This window comes from Ictidomys tridecemlineatus, chromosome 11 (genome assembly GCF_052094955.1).
Source record: "Ictidomys tridecemlineatus isolate mIctTri1 chromosome 11, mIctTri1.hap1, whole genome shotgun sequence".
In the NCBI taxonomy this organism is placed as follows: domain Eukaryota; kingdom Metazoa; phylum Chordata; class Mammalia; order Rodentia; family Sciuridae; genus Ictidomys; species Ictidomys tridecemlineatus.
The window spans coordinates 110,316,513-110,342,512 of record NC_135487.1 but is presented as its reverse complement, the minus strand read 5'-3'; the positions used below and the strand labels follow the sequence as shown (position 1 = coordinate 110,342,512).

General features: G+C 35.9%; 1 protein-coding gene across 2 annotated transcripts in view; it reads left to right on the top strand.

Moving 5' to 3' along the window:
* The window catches only part of Gdap2 (ganglioside induced differentiation associated protein 2), a 63,595-nt gene that overhangs the window by 16,541 nt on the left and 21,054 nt on the right, over positions 1–26,000 (top strand). For both annotated transcript variants that reach the window (XM_005334928.5, XM_013362688.4), the window contains 5 exons: positions 3,730–3,883; positions 4,283–4,371; positions 16,609–16,685; positions 19,436–19,595; positions 21,473–21,629. In XM_005334928.5, the coding sequence (XP_005334985.2) occupies positions 3,730–3,883; positions 4,283–4,371; positions 16,609–16,685; positions 19,436–19,595; positions 21,473–21,629 (637 nt within the window). The remainder of the gene's footprint in view (positions 1–3,729; positions 3,884–4,282; positions 4,372–16,608; positions 16,686–19,435; positions 19,596–21,472; positions 21,630–26,000) is intronic.

Below are 26,000 nucleotides of genomic sequence, written 5' to 3'. Positions count from 1 at the left end.
ATCCCTGCTCCATGCTTACTGTCCTGGAACTGTGTTTACCCTCATCCTAGGAATTCCTTTCTTCTGTTTAATGGATTGAATCCTTCATTTCCTAGATCTCTTGCCCTTTCCTACTTTAATGCACTCCTTCATTTTTGTCAGTAAGTCTGCCAGATTTCTGAGAAGATTGCAATAGAGCAGAATTGCTGAGATCTACCTTCAGACTTAATTGGTAATTTGGCTGGAAATAGAATTCTAATTCGGAAATTATTTTCCTGAATTTTGAAGGCATTTACTCTCTTGTTTTCTATTTTGTCTATTTCTGTTCAGAAATCTTATATGATATTCTTGATTCTTTGTATGTTATCAGTTTCTTTCTGAAAGCTCTGTGATCTCATCTTTATTTTTGACATGCTGAAATTTTACAGTGATGTGCCTTCATTTGGTTTGGGTATTTAGTGGGTTCTTTAAGTTTAAAATGTCATGTCTTTTGGTTCTGAGAAATATCTGCTTTATTTCTGTATTAATTTCTTCTGTGCTCTGTTCTCTGAAGAAATCCTGTTAGATGTTATTTCTTATTTTATCTTCTAGTTTTATTATCCATTATTCCATATTTTCTTTTTGTTAATTCCTGAATAATTCCCTGAACTTCAGTTTTAGCTGTTTCTGTTATCACAGTTTTCACTTGCTATAAAGGTTATATCAATCCTCTCTCATTTTATGATATTCTTTTTTTATAGGATTCTGTTTTTGATTCAGACATACTGTATCTTCCTTTACCTCTCTGAGAGTAGTATTCATGGAACCAAGATTTAGGGGTTGTTTTTTAAGTTTCCTTTCCTGCTTTATGAATATCTTGGGCATTACTTTGTTTTGTACCCCTTCTGTTTTACTTAGAGGCTGTCCTCACTTCTTTGTTGACCTACCAAAGGCTAAAGGCTAACTAAAAGGCTAATGGGAAGTTTTTGTGCAAGAACGTCTTAATGTGTTCAAGCTGGTTTAACAAAGTATCACAGATGGATGACTCATAAACGGCAGATATTTATTTTTCACCATTTCTAGAGGCTGAAGATCTGAGTTCAGGGTGCCAGCAATTCAGGCTCTGGTGGAGAGCTTTTCTGTATTGAGATTGCGGACTTCTCTTTGCATCTTCGTGTGATGAAAAGAGGAAGCAAGATCTCTGAATACTTTTGAAGGATACAAATTTTATTTATGAGGGCTCGATCCTCATGATCACATCTAATTACCTCCCAAAGACTTCATACTATCACATTAGGGGATAGGGTTTCAACATATGAGTTTTGAGGGTATAGTTGCATTGAGTATCACAGTGGACAATGATTATTTTTAAGGAATCTTGAAGCAAATGATAGAGCAGAAGCCATATGGTTTTATTGGGGTACATTCTTCAATTATCACAATCTCTGAGTCCTTTAGGTTAGGCCTCATAATTTCCCAGAAAAGAATGCTCAAGGGATTACAAGCCTGAGTGTTAACTTTTAGAAAACAGGGGCAGAGGCCTTGACGTTTTACTAATAAGTATTACACTTTACATTTCCTCTTTTTAATGTGCTTGAGGTTCTGGAACCTAGAAACTCTCTAGTTTAGCATCTCCAGAGAGTAAACTCTCTCCCTGCTACTATGTTGGTAACAAAATCATTGCCTTGCTGTACTGTTGGAGGAGAGGGTTTGTTGGAGATTTTACTGATTTTATGCAAACCTCCAACCCTATTGTCTTTTTGGTCCCACTTCAATGCATAGTCTATAGAAGTATGTAGGGCCTCCTCCTTCTGAACCTTTCTACTGTTCTCTGGTAATAACAAGACTAGTAATAGCTACTGCATGCATGCACTTGAAATATATTAACTCAATCCTGTGAAATACTACTAATATCTCCCTTAAATAAGAAATGATGAGTCAAGCACCTGCTCACTGTTAACAATAGAAACATCATGGACTCAGGATTTAAATCACAGCAATCTTGAATCCAATACTGGTTTTCTGTAGAGATCTGCTTTGCTTCATATTGGTTACCCCATTATTAGGTTTCTCTATGTTAAGTCAGTCAGTCCTTCTAGTCTATTGACTCGGCCCGTTAAAAAAATTTTTAATTTATATTTTAGACAGCGAAATGCATTACAGTTCTTATTATTAGAGCTCAAATTTTCATATCTCTGGTTGTATACAAAGTATATTCAAACCAATTCGTGTCTTTATACATGTACTTTGGAAAATTATGTCCATCACATTCCACCATCATTTCTAACTCCATGCCCCCTCCCTTTCCCTCCCATGCCTCTGCCTTATCTAGAGTTCATCTGTTCCTCCCTTGCTCCCTGTCCCTATCCCACTATGAATCAGCCTCCTTATATCAGAGAAAACATTTGGTTATTTGGGATTGGCTAATTTCACTTAGTATTGTCTTCTCTAACTCCATCCATTTACCTGCAAATGCCATGATTTTATTCTCTTTTATTGCTAAATAATATTCCATTATGTATATATGCCACATTTTTTAATCCATTCATCTATTGAAGGACATCTAGGTTGGTTCCACAGTTTAGATATTGTGAATTGTGCTGCTATAAACATTGATGTGAGTGTGTCCCTGTAGTATGCTGTTTTTAAGTCCTTTGAGTATAGACCAAGGAGAGGGATAGCTGGGTCAAATGGTGGTTTCATTTCCAGATCTCCAATGGAATCTCCATACTGCTTTCCATATTGGCTGCACCAATTTGCATTCCCACCAGCAGTGTATGAGTGTACCTTTTTCCCCACATCCTCACCAACACTTATTGTTGTTGGTCTTCATAATAGCTGCCATTCTAATTGGAGTGAGATGGTATCTTAGAGTAGTTTTGATTTTTATTTCTCCAATTGCTAGCGATGATGAACATTTTTTTTCATATATTTGTTAATTGATTGTATATCCCCTTCTGAGAAGTGACTCTTCAGGTCCTTGGCCAATTTATTGGTTGGGTTATTTGGTTTTTTGGTGTTTACCTTTTTGAGTTCTTTATATAACCTAGAGATTAGTGCTCTACCTGATGTGTGAGAGATAAAGATTTGCTCACAAGATGTAGCCCCTCTATTCACCTCACAGAATGTCTCTTTTGCTGAGAAGAAACTTTTTAATTTGAGTCCATCCCATTTATTGATTCTTCATTTTCATTCTTGCACCAAAGGAGTCTTATTAAGGAAGTTGGGGCCTAATCCCACATGATGGAGATTAGGGCCTACTTTTTCTTCTATTAGATGCAGGGTCTCTGGTTGTATATCTAAGTCCTTCATCCATTTTGAGTTGAGTTTTGTGCATGGTGAGATTTTATTGCATATGGATTCTCAGTTTTCCCAGCACCATTTGTTGAATAGGCTATCTTTTCTCCAAAAGGTGCATGTTTTTGGCACCTTTGTCTAATATAAGATAATTATAATTTTTTGGGTTAGTCTCTCTGTCCTCTATTCTGTACCATTGGTCTACCAGCCTATTTTGGTGCCAATACCATGCTGTTTTTGTTATTATTGCTTAAAATTTTGATGATGCTTCTCTGCTTCATGTTCTCTCCATTTCCTTAGTGTTTATACTTATTGTATTACTTCACTATCAGAAGGAACAGAGGTAAATGCTTATTTTTGATCCACATTTTTGACTGAAACTTCTCAAAGTTCTTGTTACTTTCTCTGTTTTATGCTTTGGTTTATTGTTTTCCCTAATACCTCCTGACTTAAGTATATTTCCATTGTTCCCAGGTTGCCGAACAGGCGAAGCAAAATTGACAAAAGGATTTAATCTAGCTGCCCGGTTCATCATTCACACAGTGGGACCTAAGTACAAGAGCCGCTATCGCACAGCAGCTGAGAGTTCCCTGTACAGCTGCTACAGAAATGTACTTCAGCTGGCAAAGTATAGTCTACTCATTTCCTGGACATAGCATGCCATGCAGTTTTAAAAGCCGTGGACTTGAAGATGAACCTAATTATCGAAATCAAACTTTGAAGGACTTTGATAATTTAGGAGGACTTGAAGATAGATCTTTTGAAACAGCAGGATAAATGGGACAAATTTGAGTGACTTGGGAATTTAACCTATTCCCATTTTATTCAGTTTGTACTTGAATTGTGTAGCCCCCAAAGAGAGTGATTAACTTATATATTATTGAATAGTACAATTGGGTTAATTATTACAGTAAATTTGTGAGAAGGTAGGAAAGAAGAAATTGATTTGCATTTTGAAATTAGTTATGAATTGTAACATATTATAAATGCTTGTAATGCAACTTTTGTGTTTTCTGTTTGATTGCAGAGAGCAGTCAATGTCTTCTGTCGGATTCTGTGTCATCAATTCTGCAAAACGAGGTTATCCTTTAGAGGATGCAACACACATAGCACTTCGTGAGTAATATTGGATACTCTACATAAATCAAGTCTTAAAATATTTTTATCACTGTTTAACTAGTTACAGCCAAAGAAGTTTAGTTGATTAAATGATCGTGGCACCCTAGAAGGAAGTTTTTATTGACAGGTTATGGAGTTCTCAATTTACTTTCTCAGTAACATTTTTATCCATTTGAATAAAAGCCCAGAAAACTCACTTATTAAATTCAAAAGTGATACCAAATTAGGAAATATGACTGATGCTTTGGGTTTGAATCAGATTCAGAATAATCTTAACAGGTAGGCTGCAACAATGAATTCAAAATACTTCATATTTGTATATCACTTTGCAATTTAAACAGTAGCTTTTGAGTGTGCTTTGAAATATAAAACCTTGCATTTAGATTTAAAAGAGAATGGATCCCACCAGGCATAGTGGTGCATACCTGTAATCCCAGCAGCTTGGGAGGCTGAGACAGGAGGATTATGATTTCAAAGCCAGGTTCAGCAAAAGTGAGGCTCTAAGCAACTCATTGAGACCCTGTCTCTAAATAAAATACAAAATAGGGCTGGGGTTGTGGATCAATGGTTGTGTGCCCCTGAGTTCAATTCCCTGTAAGCCCTACCACCACCACCCAAAAAAGAAAGAAAGAAAGAATGGGTCTAATCAATATGAGCCAAAATGTAATATATATGCTATAAAAATATTGTGTTGGCCTCGGGTATAGCTCCATGGTATTACCAGAGCTTGAGATGAAACTAAATTCTCTGCTTCTGGTAGTGGGTAGGGTCTGCTTATGCTGCATGCAGGCCTGGGCAGCTGAGAAAGTCTGTTTTAGTGTTAGCAGCTCCAAGGGTCACAGCTGGTAAAACCAAATTCTTCTCCACTACTATTGAATGGTGTATACTAGCTCTTTAATGGCAGGCTCTGCCCTTTAGTGTTGTAGCAGATGCCAGGAGCTCACCACCAATTTTTTCTTTCCAGTTTCTTGTGTCACACATTCTAAAAAATCCACAGACAAGGAAGAGTGGATGTAAAATACTAGGATTTATTCAAGTGAGAAGAAAAGACACAGCTCTCACAGATCAAAAAGGAACCCAATAGGGGTTGCAACTTTGGTGTGCTTGCCTAGGGTTTTATATAGCTCTTGGGTCAACACTATTAATCCAAATTTATGCTAATCAGGTTTTGAAAAAGTACCAGTGCTAAAGGTCAAAATTTGTGCTAATCGGGTCTTAGAAAGTATCGACCCTATCTATTAGCCTTTGAGTAACTTTCCTGCAATCTTACTTTGGGTCTACCCCACTTTTGATTTACTGGCATTCATCAAACAGGGTTCATCTGGCCATGCTGACTTGTCAGGCTCCATGTGGCCACAGCCAGTGTGGCTTTTTGGAGGGAATTGGTAGAGAGATGTGCACCTTGGGGAGCATGTTGACTGAGACAAAGACTTGTATTCAGTGGTAGAATGCTTGCTTACTCATGGGATGTAAGACCCTAAGTTTAGTCCATATGCACAAAATACACTGTTTAGCTTCATAGAGTCCATGGTCTTACTGTATTATATGCAGGTTCAGATCACATCTCAAGTTCACTCCTGAATGTCATAGCTCCTGAGACACAGACAAACTAGAGGACAAATAGCTTGAAACCTTAGTGGTATTCTCCTTTTAGGGAATGTGATATCTGTCTTCAAATACCCGAAGAGTTCTCAATGCGCACATATTCTGTGCTATATTTCTTGAGCAATAGTTCTTGGGAGTATGGGGTATATCATAAACTACATTGTGCATCCAGTGAAAGAACTCTGTGGACCTTTTATCCAGAAGAATGTGTATAAGCATAGTATTTACAAGCTATTTCAGGAAGTTTACAGATCCTCATAAGGATTGCACAAGAATGCGTGTGATAGAAAGCAAGATCTAAGACCAAGTTGCAAGGACAGGGGATTTTGGTTCCATTTCAGATAGAACTATCTATAACTGAAGAGTATTTTAGTGACTTTCTTGTCACTGAAAACATGCATGCAGAAGATTCATGATATTTTAGAAAACAATCTTATTTGGGAAAGAAGCTAAATGATCTTTAAGACCCCTTTTATTTCTAGAATTTTAAAATGAGGAGCTCGAAGTCTTATATCCACCACCAAAGCCAAAAAATTATTTATATATATATATATATATATATATATATATATATATATACATACATACACACACACACACACACATATATAAAACACACACATTCACATATGCACACGCGCACACACACACATACATATATATATGCACGCACACACATATATACATACACCTTCAGTATCAAATTATTATTATATGACCTAAACCTATTATTATTATATAACCTAAAACTTGAAGTGAGACTTGTTCAGTCTTAAATAGTTTTATTTAATTACAAGCTGTTTTAAAAATTAAAATCAACACTGCTCAATGATTTTGTGGTAAATCATATTTTATAATTTTATTTTATATACGTTATATTGGAGTATGCTCCTTGAGTGGTAGGGATATTATCTTTTCATCTTTTTATTTCCAGAGTTTATAAATCTTTGTAGCTACAATGCATCTTTCCTGGGAATTTGTCAAGAATGCTTGACATGGTACTTGCTCAAGAAATATGTATTTTTAAGAGGAGCAAATAAAAAGTCTGTTTCATTTTCTTAACAACCAACCCTATGTTTTAAGTAGGTGGTATCATTGTACTAACAAAAGGGACTCAAATTTATCATGTTCTCAGGACCAGGCAGACTTAGAACATATGTCCAGGCTTTCTGACTCCCTCGTCTATTAACCTGCCTGTTTGACTAGACTCTGAGTTAGAATTGCTTCATTGGAAGACCACATGTTACAACCTGCATGTTCTGTAAGTGGTGCCTTGTGAAAGCGAAAATCCCTTTGATATCATTGTTTCTGGCAAGGTTTTTGGCAGGCTTGGTATTCTTTGATTTGACTTAACCCTTGCTTCCTTATTGCATAGTTGATTTTACTTTGCATTTTTAATCAAAGTAATCATAAGGCCAGATTTTAAAGAGGCAGCATCTTTTAGAAAATGCTTTAAATAGGGAATTGAGAATATTGTGGATTTTTTTTTTTTTTTTTTTTTTTTTTTTTGGTTCTGGGGATTGAACTCAGGAGCACTTAACTAGTGAGCCACATCCCAAGCCCTTTTCAATTTTTGATTTTGGAACAGGATCTTGCTAAGTTGCTTAGGGCTCACTAAGTTGCTGAGGCTGGCTTTGAACTTGGGATTCTCCCTCCTCTGCCTCCAGAGCCATTGGGATTACAGGCATGTGCTTTACTTGTTCAACTCTAGCTCTGTGTTCTGAGGTAAATCACTGTTCCAAGCTAACTATAAGAAAGTCAACTTTGAGAGTAACTGGTAATGGCAGATAAGGTCAATAGCAGATATTAAGGGACTTGTATTGAAGCAGTTTTTAGAAATTTAATTGACAAAGAGAAAATGTGCAGCTCTTAAAGTAAGCAAGTTAATTTATATTATAAGGTCCATTTGGCTCGTTACATCTTTAAACCAATAGAATAACGACTGCATCTCTTTTTTTAAAAATCTGTACAAATGGAGATAAGGTGCCCTTTGCTTGAATACTTTCTTAAGCATTTGAAAAGCAAATGATATGTGTACTTTTGTAGCATATATTGGCCAAGAACAAACTTAATAATTTAACTCTTATTTTCTTAGTATAGAAAGCTTTCTTATTTATTAAATTGTTTGCAAAATTTATTTCATCTTAGGTTTCGTCAAACCTAAGTAATATCTTCTTCATAGATAAATGAATACTATCTTTTCTTTTTTTAATTTTTTTTTTTAGTTGTAGATGGACACAATTCCTTTGTTTTATTTATTTATTTTTATGTGGTGCTAAGGATTGAACCCAGTGCCTTATAATGCTAGGCAAGCGCTCTTATCACTGAGCCACAACCTTTTTTTTTTTCATAGTTCATGTGCAGTTCTTCTTTAAAAAAAAAAAAGAAAGAAAGAAAGTAAGAAAGAAAGAAAGAAAAAAACCTAACAAAACATTCACATCGAAATAAAATTATCAGGCTGTTTATTCATTCAACAAAATTGGAGTGCCTACTGCATACTAGGCTCTGTACTTTACACAAGAATGTATAGGGGTAAGAAAAAAGATGGTGTTTCTTCTTATTGTGTTTTTGTGCTGGAAATTTTAATGCCTCAGATGTCATTCTCATCAGTTAAAGGATCTTCACTAAATGCTAAGCTTCACTAAATGATTGGTTGCAGAGAATAGTGCACAGATGAAACTTTGAAAGAAACAATAGACTGACAGTACTAAAAACTGAGAGTCATGAGATCATTCCTTTCTCACCTTTTGAAGGATTACTTTTCTAAATGAACTCTGGAAATTCAGTTTGCTTACTATTTGGTATTATGCTTTGTCTTCCAAAGAAAATACCACAGTTATGTACTGAGGAATTGTTATGTGTGAATATTAAAACTTGGTGTTAAAGTAAATAGGAGAAAAGAAAATCCCTTTTTGCAAGTTCATTTTTTAAGAAAAAAGCATTACAGAAGAATAAAGAAATGAAAAATAAATTTGTTACTTAAAAGATAGCCATAGGACTGGGCTTGTACATAGCTTAGCTTGTGTGAGGCGCTGGGTTTGATTCTCAGCATCAAATACAAATAAATAAAAATAAAGATTCATCAATAACTAAAAAATATTTTTAAAAAGGAGAGCGAGATCCATAAATATTTGTTCAATCTTTTAATAAATGGGCCTGCTCTACTAGATTCTTGAAATGCAACTTTGACCAAGGCAAGTAGCATATGATCTATATCTAACCAGAGCCAAACATTGTTAATTCAGTTACTGGCTAATCTTTTGAATGATTGCACGTCATAGCCCAAGATATGCTAGGCCTTAATTGATATATGTTATTATAAAATACACTTGGCCTCAAAAATCCACAGTACAGCTTAACATGTGTGAGGAGTTCACAGCTAGAAGGCTGTTCAAACCATTACAGATGCTCCTCAACTTAAGATGAGGTTACCGTCCCGTAAACCTATTGTGAAGCTGAAAAGTCATAAGTCAAACTCAAACCATTATAAGTCAAGGACCATCCTACATACGAGCAGCAAGGAGTAGGGGGAGATACTTGGGAGTTAAAGTAAGGAGTGTCATGCTAGGCACTTTGAATCTTAATCCATAAGCAGCACAGACCGATCACAAGTGTTTAATAAGAAGTTAGCATAACTCAGGCAACTGTGAATGTATAGTTTTAGAAATGAAAAACAAAGTGAACATTTAGGAGCTTATTTGCCAAAACATCTGCTGAGCATTAAAAGCCTGAAAGCAGTTAAAATGGAGAAGGTGTAGGTATTAGAAATATTAGAAGTAAATAGAATTTCATGATCATGTGAACCATTTGAAAATGCAGGATGAGGAAAGAAGTGAAGGAAATATCAAAGCAAATTCAGGATTCTAGTTGGTTATTGATTTGTAACTCAGATAAGGAACACGGGGGAAAGGCAGAAGTAGAGATTTGGATACACCAAGTTTGAGATATCTGTGGGTTATTGGGGCAGATATATCTAATAAGCCATAGGTAATTCAGATTCTTTTGTTCAAATAACAGAATGTGAAGATTTGGGAGCCATCAGCACCTGAGGTAAACCTAACCAATAAATAGTGAGTTGAGGAGAATATGTATATCAAGAAAATAAAAATGTTGTAAAAAGTATTCTGTAGGCCATGGGGATTAAAGAATAAAATCTTGTTCTTCAGTAAATGAAGATCTGAAAATGAAGATCATTATGTCTTTTTTTTTATTGCTTGTTCAAAACATTACAAAGCTCTTGACATATCCTATTTCATACATTAGATTCAAGTGGGTTATGAACTCCCATTATTACCCCAAATACAGATTGCAGAATCACATCGGTTACACATCCACATTTTTACATAATGCCATATTAGAACTGTTGTATTCTGCTACCTTTCCTATCCTCTACTATCCCCTCCCATCTTCTCTCTCTACCCCATCTACTGTAATTCATTTCTCTCCTTGTTTATTTTCCCATTCCCCTCACAACCTCTTATATGTAATTTTGTATAACAATGAAGGTCTCCTTTCATTTCCATGCATTTTCCCTTTTCTCTCCGTTTCCCTCCCACCTCATGTCTCTGTTTAATGTTAATGTTTTCCTCCTGCTCTTCCTCCCTGCTCTGTTCTTAGTTGCTCTCATTATATCAAAGAAGACATTTGGCATTTGTTTTTTAGGGATTGGCTAGCTTCACTTAGCATAATCTGCTCTAGTGCCATCCATTTCCCTGCAAATTCCATGATTTTGTCATTTTTTAGTGCTGCGTAATACTCCATGGTAATACTCCATGTGCATAAATGCCACAATTTTTTTTTTAACATTCATCTATTGAAGGGCATCTGGGTTGGTTCCATAGTCTAGCTATTGTGAGTTGTGCTGCTATGAACATCAATGTGGCAGTATCCCTGTAGTACGCTCTTTTAAGGTCTTCAGGGAATAGTCCGAGAAGGGCAATAGCTAGGTCAAATGGTGGTTCCATTCCCAGCTTTCCCAGGAATCTCCATACTGCTTTCCTACCAGCAATGTACAAGAGTACCCTTTTCCCCACATCCTCACCAGCACTTGTTGTTGTTTGACCTCAGAATGGCTGCCAATCTTACTGGAGTGAGATGGTATCTTAGGGTGGTTTTGATTTGCATTTCTCTGACTGCTAGAGATGGTGAGCATTTTTTCATATACTTGTTGATTGATTGTATGTCCTCCTCTGAGAAGTGTCTGTTCAGGTCCTTGGCCCATTTGTTGATTGGGTTATTTGTTATCTTATTGTTTAATTTTTTGAGTTCTTTGTAATCTCTGGATATTAGGGCTCTATCTGAAGTGTGAGGAGTAAAAATTTGTTCCCATGATGTAGGTTCCCTATTTACCTCTCTTATTGTTTCTCTTGCTGAGAAAAAACTTTTTAGTTTAAGTAAGTCCCATTTGTTGATTCTTGTTATTAACTCTTGTGCTATGGGTGTCCTATTAAAGAATTTGGAGCCCCTGACCCCACAATATGTAGATCGGAGCCAACTTTTTCTTCTATCAGATGCAGAGTCTCTGATTTGATATCAAGCTCCTTGATCCATTTTGAGTTAACTTTTGTGCATGGCGAGAGGAGGGGATTCAGTTTCATTTTGTTGCATATGGATTTCCAGTTTTCCCAACACCATTTGTTGAAGATGCTATCCTTCTTCCATTGCATGCTTTTAGCCCCTTTATCAAATATAAGATAGTTGTAACTTTGTGGATTAGTCTCTGTGTCCTCTATTCTGTACCATTGGTCCACCCACCTGTTTTGGTACCAGTACCATGCTGTTTTTGTTACTATTGCTCTGTAATATAGTTTGAAATCTGGTATCGCTATGCCACCTGATTCACACTTCCTGCTTAGAATTGCTTTTGCTATTCTGAGTCTTTTATTTTTCCATATGAATTTCATGATTGCTTTATCTATTTCTACAAGAAATGCCGTTGGGATTTTGATTGGCATTGCATTAAACCTATAGAGAACTTTTGGTAATATCACCATTTTGATGATGTTAGTTCTGCCTATCCATGAACAGGGTATATTTTTCCATCTTCTAAGATCTTCTTCTACTTCTCTCTTTAGAGTTCTGTAGTTTTCATTTTATAAATCTTTCACCTCTTTTGTTAGGTTGATTCCCAAGTATTTTATTTTTTTTGAGGATATTGTGAATGGAATGTTTTTCCTCATTTCCGTTTCAGAAATTTTGTCGCTGATATACAGAAATGCCTTTGATTTATGGGTGTTGATTTTATATCCTGCCACTTTGCTGAATTCATTTATTGGTTCTAGTAGTTTTTTTGTAGACCCTTTTGGGTCTTCTAGGTATAGAATCATGTCTTCTGTAAATGTTGATAATTTAAGTTCTTCTTTTCCTATTTTTATGCCTTTAATTTCTTTCGTCTGTCTAATTGCTCTGGCCAGTGTTTCGAGAACTATATTGAATAGAACTGGTGATAGAGGGCATCCCTGTCTTGTTCCAGATTTTAGAGGGAGTGCCTTCAATTTTTCTCCATTCAGAATGATGCTAGCCTGAGGCTTGGCATAGATAGCTTTTACAATGTTGACGTAAGTTCCTGTTATCTCTAGTTTTTCTAATGTTTTGAACATAAAGGGATGCTGTACTTTGTCGAATGCTTTTTCTGCATCTATCGAGATGATCATATGGTTCTTATCTTTAAGTCTATTGATGTGGTGAATAACATTTATTGATTTCCGTATATTGAACCATCCTTGCATCCCAGGGATGAATCCTACTTGATCTCATGGTGCACAATTTTTTTGATGTGTTTTTGTATCCGATTCGCCAGAATTTTATTGAGGATTTTTGCATCTATGTTCAATAGAGATATTGGTCTGTAGTTTTCTTTCTTTGAGGTGTCTTTGTCTGGTTTCGGAATCAGGGTGATGTTGGTCTCATAGAATGAATTTGGAAGAGCTCCCTCTTTTTCTATTTTCTGAAATAACTTGAAAAGTATTGGTATTAATTTTTCTTTAAAGGTTTTGTAAAACTCCGCTGTATACCCATCCGGTCCTGGGCTTTTCTTGCTTGGTAGTCTTTTGATTGCTTCTTCAATTTCATCCATTGATATTGGTCTGTTCAAATTGTGTGTATCCTCCTGACTCAGTCTGGGCAAATCATATGTCTTAAGAAATTTATCGATGTCTTCACTATCTTCTATTTTATTGGAATATAGATTTTCAAAATAATTTCTAATTGTCTTCTGTATTTCTGTAGCATCTGTAGTGGTATTGCCTTTTTCATCCTGTATGTTAGTAATTTGAGTTCTCTCTCTTCTTCTCTTCGCTAGCATGGCTAAGGGTCTGTCGATCTTATTTATTTTTTCGAAGAACCAACTTTTAGTTTTGTTAATTTTTTCAATAGTTTCTTTTGTTTCAATTTTGTTGATTTCCGCTCTGATTTTAATTATTTCTTGCCTTCTGCTACATTTGCTGTTGTTTTGCTCTTCCTTTTCTAGGGCTTTGAGATGAACTGTGAGCTCATTTATTTGTTTTTTTAATCCATGTTACCAGCCTATGTCGCTTTATTGGAGAGTTTAAGCCATTAACATTTAGAGTTACTATTGATATATGGTTTATACTTCCAGCCATGTTTGATTATGTATTTTTTTTTAAATTTAGTTTGTTTCCTCCATGATTAGCTTTCCCCCACCCTCTGTCTTTACTGAGGCACTTCCCACTGCTGGTTTTGGTTATTGTTTTTCATTTCTTCCTCGTGTAGTGTTTTGCTCAAGATGCTTTGCAGTGCTGGTTTTCTGGCTGCAAATTCTTTTAACTTTTGTTTATCATGAAAGATTTTTATTTCGTTGTCGTACCTGAAGCTTAATTTTGCTGGATACAGAATTCTTGGTTGGCATCCATTGTCTTTCAGTGTTTGAAATACATTGTTCCATGACCTTCTTGCTTTCAGTGTCTATGATGAAAAATCCATTGTTAACCTTATTGGTTTACCCCTGAATGTAATCTGCCTCCTTTCTCTTGTAGCTTTTAATATTTTCTCTTTGTTCTGTATATTGGATATCTTCATAACAATGTGTCTTGGCGTTGGTCTACTGTGATTTTGTATGCTCAGTGTCCTGCATGCATCTACAATTTGTATATCCGTTTCCTTTTTTATTTCTGGAAAGTTTTCTGTAATTATTTCATTCAGCAGGTTACTCATTCCCTTGTTTTGAATCTCTATACTTTCCTTTCCCAGTGACTCTTGTTTTCTTAATGTTATCCCATATCTCTTGGATGTTTTTCTCATGATTTTTTACCAGCCTTTCTGAGTTGGCTAGATTCTTTTCAAGATGATATATTTTGTCTTCATTATCTGATGTTCTGGCTTCTACTTGCTCCACTCTGTTAGTGATACTCTCATTTGAGTTTTTAATTTGGTTTATAGTTTCCTTCATTTGTAGAATTATTGTTTGATTTTTTTTATAATCTCTATCTCCTGATAAAGATGCTTAACTTCTTCTTTTATCTGTTTATGTAATTCATTTTCAATGTGTTCTTACACTGTTTGAATTTGCTGTCTCATATCCTCTTTAAGGTTCCATTCCATCTGTCTAAGGTGTTCCTTAAGTTCTTTATTTGACCATTTTTCTGATGACTCTAGGTCCTCCTGAATATTTAGGCTGTCCTGCATTATTTGTACTCCTTTTCTTCCTTGCTTTTTCATGCTGCTCATGTTACTTCTTGTTCTGTTTGACTGCTGAGTTACTGTTTACTCTTATAAATTTATTTGATGCTTGGGAGGAAAGGTATTAGAAGGGAAGAGAAGAAGTCACTAAAGAGAATGAGAGTAAGCAGGTAGAATTCAAGGAAGGGGGGAATAAGAAAATTGAAAAGAAATGAAAAGACAGAAGAAAAAAATAGAAAATAAAAAAAGAAAATAATTTTAAAAAATAATAAAAATAATAAAAATTTAAATTAAAAAAAATTAAAAAAATTTAAAAAACAACAAAACAAAATGAAAATGAAAAAAAAACCAAATTAAAAAAAATTAATAAATGCAGTCTTAGAGTTTGATTAACTTCTCTTCCAGTAGGTGGAGCTGTGCCCACCGGGCCAAGCTTCTCCTCTCAATATGCGGGAACCAATCACTGTGCAGCAGCTGCTCCTCCCAGACTGGGCGTGTCTCCAATCCTGAGTGCCTAGGGCCTCCTCTTGTGTCTAGTCACTTCCCCACTTTTCCTCAAGCCAGGCCCCGCTCACCGGTGACTCTCACCACAATACTGGCTACATGCCAGGTCTGCTGCTCCCGGGAGCCCTGTTTTCATGAACAACTGGGAACACTCTCCCTGTTTGCCATTCCCTCAGACCCTAAGTTTGTAGAGCTTGAGGCTGAGAACTCTCAGCGAATTTTGCTTGCCCTCCAGTAGCCACGCCCCCGGTAGCTGGTGCAAGAGACCTCAGTTGTCAGCACTGGTGGGAGCAGTAGCTGGGAGTTCTGCGCCGCGGGTCCTGCGCCACTCCTGGTTCCCTCGGTCTGGCTATCGCGCTCATGGGAAAGCTGGGAGGGGCCCTTAAGGTTTCCCCGCTGTATGGAGAGGGAAGGCTAGGGGATTACACACCTGTCGCCGCTGGTTTCAATGAAGTCATCTTCTCCACCGCATTCTGGTGACGTCAGTTCTCTGCCATTGTGGTATCCCACTCAAATGGCAACAGTTCGTTCCCTTTGCCGGGTGACCAATGCAACAGGTGGGTCCTGACTGTCTCTCCCAAGCCCCGTTTCAATCCTGTGGCCGCTGCCTATGAAGGCTCTGTTGGCATTAACCTCCGTAGGATCAGAAGGGCCCATCAGTTGTTTCAGCGGGATCGTTAGTGCTGAGTCACAGCAGTTAGGCTGCGAGAAGCAGGCGAACGGGAGCTTGAATGAAGCCGATCCGGGCTCGGTGTGTGTTCTGAGAGGCCCAGACTGTTCGCCCCAGATCCACGTCAGCTCAGCATTGCCTAGTGATCCTGAGCAAACAGCATTTAGACAGTTTACGACTCCCTATGCCCACGCAGCTGAAGAGGTGAGAGACTTGATCTCTCCGCGCCCACCGCCATATTGGATCCACCAGGCCATTGTGTCTTGTTATTAGAAATTTGATAGAGAAATATCAGTTTAACACAAAATTAAGAAAAAAAATTAGCTTTTATTTTGTGAAGAGATAAAGAACTAAATAGGGCATCTGATACTTTGACTGAATGAATGGAAGGACACTTGTACTTTCCACTTGTGCTAGATCATTCTGATCAAAGAGAGGCCCCAGGGAATAAGAGAACTATGCTGCATAAGGCAGAATTTTTTGGAGTTGGCATCTTCTCTGGCCAGGCACTGTTACAGACACTGCAAGAAGAGCAGTAAGGAGGTATGCTGTTATGGAGCTTTCATCCTGGTGGACAATGATTGAAGGCAGAGAGGATATACAGTAAGCAAGGACTTCCATAAAATGCCTCTGGAAGAAAACAAATCAGAAAAGTTTTTATGAAGGGCAGTCCAGGCAGGCTTCTCTGGTAAGGGCTCACCGAGCAGACTGAATTAAGTGAGGAGAATCCCTTATAAAAATAAAACTTTGAAGAGTTTACTTTTTATTTATGCACAGAGAATTTCTTATTGAATAATCTTTCTTTTTCTCTTCATTAGGCACTGTAAGGCGGTTTCTGGAGATTCATGGAGAAACCATTGAAAAAGTAGTATTCGCTGTCTCTGAACTGGAAGAGGTAGTTTGCTAATTATTTTGCATTGTTTAAATCTTATTTGTACTTGCATTTGCCTTTGTCTTGTCATTGTTTACTTACTGAATTTTCAGCAGATAAATCCTAATTGTGTAGATACTGGTCAATGTTGGAAACTAAAAGTAAGTCAAGAAGAGCTTTTTGTTTGTATTTTTCACTGTGAGGGCAAACTTCACAGCTGGGGCTGTTCTGTTTGCTGCCTCTGTTGGCTTTCAGGACACTGCTTTGTCACCTGAGCATTGGATGCCTAGGCAGCATAGCTGGAAAACTACTGCTGTACTGGTAAGGCTCTGGTGTGTCCTGGCCTGAAAACAGGTTACAGCCTGGTGTGGTGGCTGGCATTAAATTGTAAGGTTTTTAATGTTTATTGAATGTAATTAGATTTAGTGTTTTTCAGTTTAATTCAGAACTGATTGGGAAAATCAAATCTTTGTCATATTAAACTTTATTTAGCTGTCTAATTCAGCTTCTAATATTTCTCAGTTTTGTTTCTTCAGGCAAGTTACTGTGCCTCTCAGTGCTTTGGTAAAATAAGAAAGGAAAAAAATAGGAATACTATTGGTTGGTTTGCAAATACAAGATGTGTTATATACAAGTAAGTTGTTTACTATCTTAGGAATTAGCTTCCCATGGGAGGGGCAGTCTTACCCAGCCAACAAGCTTTTTAAGATGTGAAAACATCATAAAATATAAAAAACAAGAAAAAACAAACAAACATGGTTAATACTCATTTTTCGAAGAAGATGTACAAATTACCAGTAAGTAGTATAAAAATTCTCCGTGACATTAACCTTTAGGCAAGAGCAAATAAAAACCAGAGTGAAATGTAACTTCACACTCACTAATATGGTTATAATTATGAAGACAGATGATAACAAGTGCTGGCAAAGATGTAGAAATTGTAATTCTCAAAGATGGCTACTAGAAATGTAAAAATGGTATCACCACTTTGAAAAAATAGACTGATAGTTCCTTTAAAAGTTAAACATAGATTTACCATATAATGCCACTAATCCTCTCTTTATTATATACAGAAGAGAATTAGAAACACAGATCCAGATAGAAATAGAGGTGTACACCTTTACATTCCGAATTACTTAGGAGGCTGAGTCAGTAGGGTCAATAAGTTTAAGGCCAGCCTCGGCAACTGGGTAAGATCCTATCTCAAAATAAAAAACAAAAAGGGCTAGAAGTATGGCTCAGTGTTAAGAGCATCACTAGATTCAATCTCCAGTACTACAAATATATCCACACAAAATTTTATATACAAATACTCTTAGCACTATTATTTATAATAGCCAAAAAAGTAAAAATTCACATCTTGAGTTAATAAACAAAATGTAGTAAATACATAAAATGTTTTTCTGTCATAAAAAGGAATTAACCTTGAAAATATTGTGCTAAATGAAAGAAACAAGATACAAACAGCCATATACTGTATTCCATTTGTATGAAATGTTCAAAATAGGCAAATCTATACAGACAAAAAGATTAGTAGTTGCTAGGGATTGGGGAAAGGAAGAATGGGAAGTAATTGCTAATGGATTTTGGGTTGATGATACTGTAATGAAATTAAATTTGATGGTAGTAATTATATAACTTTGTGAATATATCAGTGCTGAATTACATATTTTCCAAGGGTTACTTTTATGGTATATCGATTATATCTTTTTTTTTAAATGAAAAGCATATAAAACTGGTATTTCTACTCTACTCTCTTACTTGCTTATTTAAAAGATGATGTAGTCCTATGTGTAGCACAATAAGCAAACCAAAAGATGATTTTTTGAATGATTCCATTGTTCCTTAGGCTATGCCATCATTTATTTTCTTACTACTTGACTTGTTCTTTTTAAATATAGTTAGGAATAATTGATGAATAATACTGAGCAATGATAAAATAATTCCTAGGGTGATAAAAAAGCAAGATGCTTTAAGATATAAGAAAAATAAGAACATCAATGCCTGTAAGGTACTGTGGGTTTAAATTGAGTGCAGTGGACCAACCCATATGGAAATTACAAAGTAGGATGAATTTTATCCCATTTCTTTTTTAAAAAAGAAGTTTTAAAAACTAAAAAAGAATAAAAATCATGAAATAACAGACTTTTACAAATAGTTAGAAGTATTACACAAACACACACACACACACACACACACACACACACACACACAGCCCTCTCAGAAACTATACCTGGGTCCACTGGAGCCTGAGGCATACTGAACTTAAGGAAGTAACATCTCAGCTGAGTTTTGAAAGACACTTATCTCTAGAAATGAAGGTGGAGGTGAGGACAGGAATGGTGGGACTTACACATTGCAGGTTTGTTGGCCTAGAATTGCCCACTAGCTAACAGTTGTTCTATCTAATACAAGTAGTGATTGAGGGTCCTAGACCACATACATTGTGAGCTCAGAAGTTGTAAGGTCTTTATCCGTTTTTTTGTTGTTTTTTAAAGAGAGAGAGTTTTTTTTGTTGTTTTGTTTTGTTTTGTTTTGTTTTGTTTTTGGTAGATGGACAAAACACAATGCCTTTATTTTTATGTGGGGCTGAGAATCGAACCCAGGTTGCGCCCATGATAAGTGAGTGCTCTACCGCTGAGCCACAATCCCAGCCCCAAGGTCTTTATCCTTGATGAAGACTGTCTTCACCACCTACAGACAACACTAAGCATTGCTCAGGTTGCTTTATTACTTCATTATTTTTTACAGAATGCCTTCCTTTTCTGATGCAGGCTACTTACCAAAAGCTGCTACCTCTGTACTTCCCAAGGTCACTAAAGGAAGAGAGTCGATCATTGCCATACCTTCCTGCAGATATTGGAAATGCAGAAGGGGAGCCTGTGGTACCTGAACGGCAAATTAGAATAAGTGAAAAACCTGGTGCTCCAGAAGGTAAGTTCTAGAGTTCTATCTTTTCACTTTCCTTCTTAAGGAAGTTGTGTACTAATAAAGCACCAACCACCAAAGAGGTAGGAAGTCCAGTTTGTCCTTTGGGAAACTCTCTATTAACATGACCCTAAGATCAAGACCAGTTTTGAAGTTTCCAGTCTTATTTTTAGTTAAAGAAATTTATTCTTTAAATTTACCCAAAATGTTCTCAGACTAACAAAGTTTATAGTCTCATTAAGGACATTGGTGAGACAGTGAAGTATATTAACCATTAACATCTAAAAATTTTCAACAGCTTTAATAGTGTCCCTACATTTCATATGTAATGATAAATAATAAGACAGGACTACTATAATCATTTATTTTGTGTTGTCAGGTTTTGTGCTTAAGTAGTAATAGGAAGAGCATGTTGGGATGGGAGCCCTTCCGAATATTCAGTACTGACAGCTCATACGTACTAAAGGTCATAAATGCATTGTATGAAGATATGCTCCACGCATTTCAATGCTGGGACCTGATCTTAAGAAACAGCAGCTTCGGGGATTACTGTAAGATACCTACCATGAACAATTTTGTAAAAAAAAATAAACACCAAGTTAGAATCTGTAGAAAGCTTCTCAGCTCCTTTTTATCATATTATTACATCAAGTGGAGGGAATTACAAGTGGCCTTAAATCACAAGCTTTGCTGGACAAGTAGCTATGCACTTTGGAGAACCCACTAATAAGAGTAGATTTTTGAAGTAAGGCCAGAGTCGTTTAGAAATCCTCATCCACCACTATAGCATATAATTTTTCTTCCATAAAATGCATTTAGTGAGATAAGGAGTAGGGAACAGCAAAACCAATTTGAAATGGCACGTCTGAATAGTAGATTAGAGTAACTCATTAACCAAAAGGTTCCCATCTCAAAGAGGTTTAATTTGCACTTATATCTTAGAAAATATTTTTACTTTATAGAAAAGGCCTTAGTGTTCATAAATATTTTTTAATTACAGTGTTAGATGGGTTTCACACATATATGTATCTAACTTAATACTTGAGGAGTTGAAGAAAGATTAATTTTGGGTAAGTTTTAATTAAAGTAGGCCCTTTCTTCTAAGTTGTTGACCAGTCACAGTTTGAATAGCAGTGAAGGGGAAGTAGAGAAGTCCCAGCTGATAGTCTGCCAAGCTGAGATTCAAGTGGTGGCATTACCTTGGGAAATTTTATTGATCCAAGGTGTATTGATCTGTTTTTGTTTTTGTTATTAACAGGTCTAGTAAGACAGTGGCCACCACACCAAGAGATGATTGTTCTTTAGTGAGTGGCTTCTACTAGCCAAATTCATAAGAATCATATAGATAGATCAGAAAGTTTGCTTCTTAATTTGTAGTAAGAATTATAACTCTTAAAAGCCAAAATCATTATTTTGGTATGACCAGCATACAAATTACAACTGATACTAAATTACAACTGTAATATTTCTTAATGAATATGGATCATATCCTGTGATCCTGTTCATCCATCTTTGTTAGAGTGTTAGCTTACAAAAGGGTGGGGTTTATGTGCCAGTCATTCAAATATGTCTACCTTTTGATGCTTTTCATAAACTATCTTTGAAGCCAAATAGAGTCTAATTATTTCTTTTTGCTTATGATCACTTTCTACACTTTTCTTCTAAGGTTACAACCAAGTCATCTTGATTTGATTTCACATATTCCATTTCATTATTTCAGTTCCACAAATGCCTAAATCTTACTTCAGTTTCATTCTCAAAAACTAACATTAAGCCATTTTTTGAGTTACCTAACAGTTATTCCTATCGCGGCATTCAGTCTGTTTCATTTACTGTCTAGTTTTGTCCTTGGCTCTCTGTTGATAGTAGGATTTTTGTTACAGACAACCAAGAAGAGGAGGATGAAGGCTTGGGAGTTGATCTGTCTTTCATTGGCTCTCATGCTTTTGCTCGAATGGAAGGAGATATTGATAAGCAAAGAAAACTGATCCTTCAGGGACAATTATCTGAAGCAGCCCTGCAGAAGCAGCATCAAAGAAAGTAAGGCAAACCTCTCTGGACTGTTAGACACATGAGGAGATGAGAAACAAGAAAGGGACCTGACATCTGCTGAAAGGTTTATATTTGTATATAATGTGTTCTCCTTATTCTTCCTGACAGTTCAGTGAGGAAGATACTATCCCATTTTGTAGATGCAGAGCTGAGCGTTAAGTAATTTATCATTGGTCACAGTTAACATGTGGTGAAGCCAGTGTTCAATTGCATTTCTGATTTCAGAGCTCCTGCTCCACCTGCACTAATTGTAATGCGTGCATGTGACATTATAGTTTAAAAATAGAAATTAGGAAGAGAAAGGCAGTTGCAAAATTTTTTTACTCTACTTTCTTTTAAATAAAGTTCTGTTGAACTTAAAAAGAGTTTTATTTCTCCCCAGCTTATCCCAAGGATCTTACAAACATGTAGCATATTCCATTTTCCACATATTTCTAAAACTAGATGCAACTTTTGTACTTTTAAGCTTTTTCAAAGATTAATAGTCTTAGTAAAGCCAGCTGCTTTTTTAAAAAATTAAAAGAAAAAAATAATAAAATATAAATAATTACAGTTCATTACCTTATAGGGTAACATTTCACAAACTTAGAGAGCATTAAATAAGATAATATAATGAGTTTAATGCAATACCTAGTATTTGTCAGGCTCTTAAAATTGGTCACTGCTATTCTCTTCAATACTGAACAAGTCATGGTATATTTTTCCTTTGAGCTTTGCTTCTGGACTACTCTCATCCTTCAGAATCCTGTCCATTTGCCAGGCTTCAGTTCAGAAGCAGCTGCCTCTGGAAACTTTAAAGTCTGGAATAGATGTCTCCTCCTGTATGCTTTTTCATAGCTTATACTTACACTTACCCAAAGCATAACATAGTATTTATTATACTGTTTTGTAATGATGTATGGATGTTGTTATCCTCAGTGTATAAAATGAGAGTTGAACTCAATGATTCCTGGAGACCCTTACATAATTAAAATTTTATGTCTCCTTAGTCCCAGGTATTTTTCCAATTTTATCTTTAAAAAACAAAAGCAAATTTGCCACTAGAGGGCAGCAGTGAATAGCTTTTCCAAAGGACACAGTCAGGATCAAATAATTCTATGGTTTCTGAAGTTGGTTCTGTAAGAATTATCTGGCAGATAGTTTTCTTTAAATCCAGAGACTGTGTTTCCCCTCACATGACTGTGACCTATGTATATTTTAAAACATGTTCACGTCAATCATACTTTATGCATTGCTAATGGATCTTTTTTATCTCAGATTCCCTTTGCACTCTTACAAATTGTTGAGGACTCCCACAGAGCTTTTGTCTACATGGGTTGTATCTGTCAATATTTATTGTGTCAGAAATGATTTATTGATTCATTAGAAACTAACCTATAACCTATAATTTTTTGAAAAATAACTTTTTCATCTAGTGAGCATACCACTGTTTTGGATTTTTTTTTTTTAATCTTACAAATATTTTGGTGTTTGACATAATAAAAAACATCTGGATTCTCATATTAGCATTCAAACTATTACAATAAGTTGTTTTAGATAAAAGTATATGAAGATAATCTGATTTCACCTAAGTATATAATTGGAAAAGGACAAAGAGTATTTTAATAATCTTTTCACATAAATGGCAATATATTTCTTTGACACTACACTAGAATTTGACAAATGGTAGTTTCTTAAAGTTCAGTTGTGAGCCCTATCAAGCCCTATCCATGAATATTTGTACTATGATTAAAATATCTTGTTCTATACTGTACTTTGGACAGACTTTAAAGTAGGAATTTATAGCATGACTTTATGACATAATACATAAGTCATTTAGAAAACATTGATTTGCTGAAATATTCAGATCTTCTAATATTGTCACATTTCATTATATAGTTTCAAAATATATTTGCTAGTATCAGCACCAACCTCATTAGAAATTATTGAGGACTTTATTAAGAACTGTCAAGCATGCCAATACAGATTTTCCAGGGTATTTTGTGTGTGTATGTGTGTGTGTCTGTGTATATATGTGTATTTTGTGTAACCATGAGTCTTATCATTGTCATCAAAAACTTTTGGTTATTTTTCTTGAAATAACAGGATTGTTTTATTCATTTTTGAGGCAACAATTCATGTTGTCTGACCAGTTTGTCAGCCGGTCTTTGAAGTCAGGGTTATTCCATGAAAAAAAGTAGCTAGTTCAGTTTGCGGCTCAGATAACCACATAGAGCTTTTCTTCAAGACATCCACATACTTCAGCATCCAGAAGAGCTTTATGTGTTCTTCCCATTCTGTCACACATTAATATTAAAAAGATATGTTCTCTGCAGTTGATATAATAAAATTATTAACTTTTACTTTTTATCAAAGACATTCTTATATGAAAATGGCTTTTCCCCTCAGGAATATTTAGCATTGAAGAATCCAGTGACTGCCACTACAGTTTGGTGCCACTGCCTTGATTTGTGCAAGGTTGTTACTAGCCATTTTTACCCAACAGTTGCTTTTGCATTGACAGTGCTAACATCAGCACAGTGAAAATGGAAATAATGTGTAGTATTGTTATGAACATAGTTTTGACTTTGCAACTTGCTTATGATGTCCTTCAACTTATTCAGACCCATCTGAAACCACACTTTCATGTTCTGTGGTCTCACCAGTACTTTGTAGTTGGGAAGATTTGGGGAAACATCTGGTACAGTTGAGTTCATAGTCAACTGTAAGAATCATCAGAGGTGCTTGTTAAAAGTCCATGGACCCCACACCAAAACTCCTGAATCAGAACCTTTATGAGAAGGACTCAAAAATCTTCCTTTTGCAGCTTCTTATTACCTTGTATTCAAAATCATTGATCTTGTGTGACCCCTTTACATGGGGTAAACTGATCCAACAGATGGCTGACCATTGGTACAGCTGATTGAGGAAGAGCCTTCAAAGTGGCCATTTGTAGCATACCTTCCTTCTCTATTACCTTCTTTAACCTATTTACATAAAGTTCCAGGTTTTAAAAGACTAAAGATTTTTCTGTTTTTGTTATATTGTTTTGTTTTATTTTGTTTTTCTATTCAGAAAGAAAGAACTACATAGTTACCTTTCTCAAATCAGTCAACATATTTTCTCTCTCACATAATTACATATCACATACCTTTTAAATTTATCTTTGAGCTGGTTTCTTATCTCTTTTTTTTTTCTAAAGAGTTGATTTGTTTCACTTAACAACTACTAGTTCAAGCCACTATTAAAGTGCATATATATTTACTGAGCTCACACTTCCTGGAAAGGAGTCCCTAGAAAAGAGATAACTTCTAGGAAGAAATACATATTCTATAAATATGCCCTTTGTACTGGTGGAGGGCCTTGATCTGGAGGGGCAAATGTGTTGCATAGTGACTTTTTCCATTTGGTTCTGGGAGACACTGGCCACTTATTCTTTAAGATAATATTCTAGGTCCGGACTTAAATAAGGTAGTCCCTGATTTCTGAACATTTGAATCACCCACACCTACCTTCAGATGCTAGTGACTTTAAGACACTTTGAAGCAGATGTTCTGAACAGCCGTCAGAGTTGTGCATGTAAGTTAGCACATAGTTGTAGTACAGCCTGTGGATCCAAAAGCCTTAGAGCAGAAAACAAAGACAGAGCACCTTTGCCATTCAGTTCCCTTGAGTGGTATGCAATACCTGAATCAAGCAATTTCTGATTTCATATTTATGTGTGTGATGATTGAAGATGAGGTCTTGTCTTATATCTGTAATGCAGAATACTTATAACTGATGTTAAAATAAAAACTTGAGACAAAATAAATTTGTTCATTCTAGCAAAGAAGGATTCATGACTCAGGCAACACTCAAAACCAGAAGAGGTTCAGAGAGCTTTTCTCTAGCTGTGTGAGCAATGGGCTTTTACAGGCCCAATGCAGAAGCAAAGTCAGTTACTTAACTGTCGCCTTATACGGATATGATCCATCTAGTTGGCAGGTTATGATTGGCTGAAGTTCAATTTGGTGGTAGTGGTGGTGATGGTGGTTGTTGTTGTTGTTTCTCCCAAAATTAATCAGATAAAGGAAGACCTCTTAATTAAGTGTGGGTGTGCCTGTGTAAGGGTTCCTGGTACAGAAACAAACCCAAGGCGATGACCTGCTCATTTTGCTTTAACAGTAAAATAAATAGTCCTTCTCAAAAGTGTGAGGAGGTCTGTGAGTTCAAACTATTTTCTTATTACTAAACTTACGTTCCCTTTTCATTCTGATTCAGTTTCAGTGACATTTTCTGGAGGGTACTTAACCTGTAATGTAGGCAATAAATTAAATGCTGAAACAAATAAGAGAATCTAGCAGAAATTAAAGAGATTTATAAAAATTAAGAATATAGTTC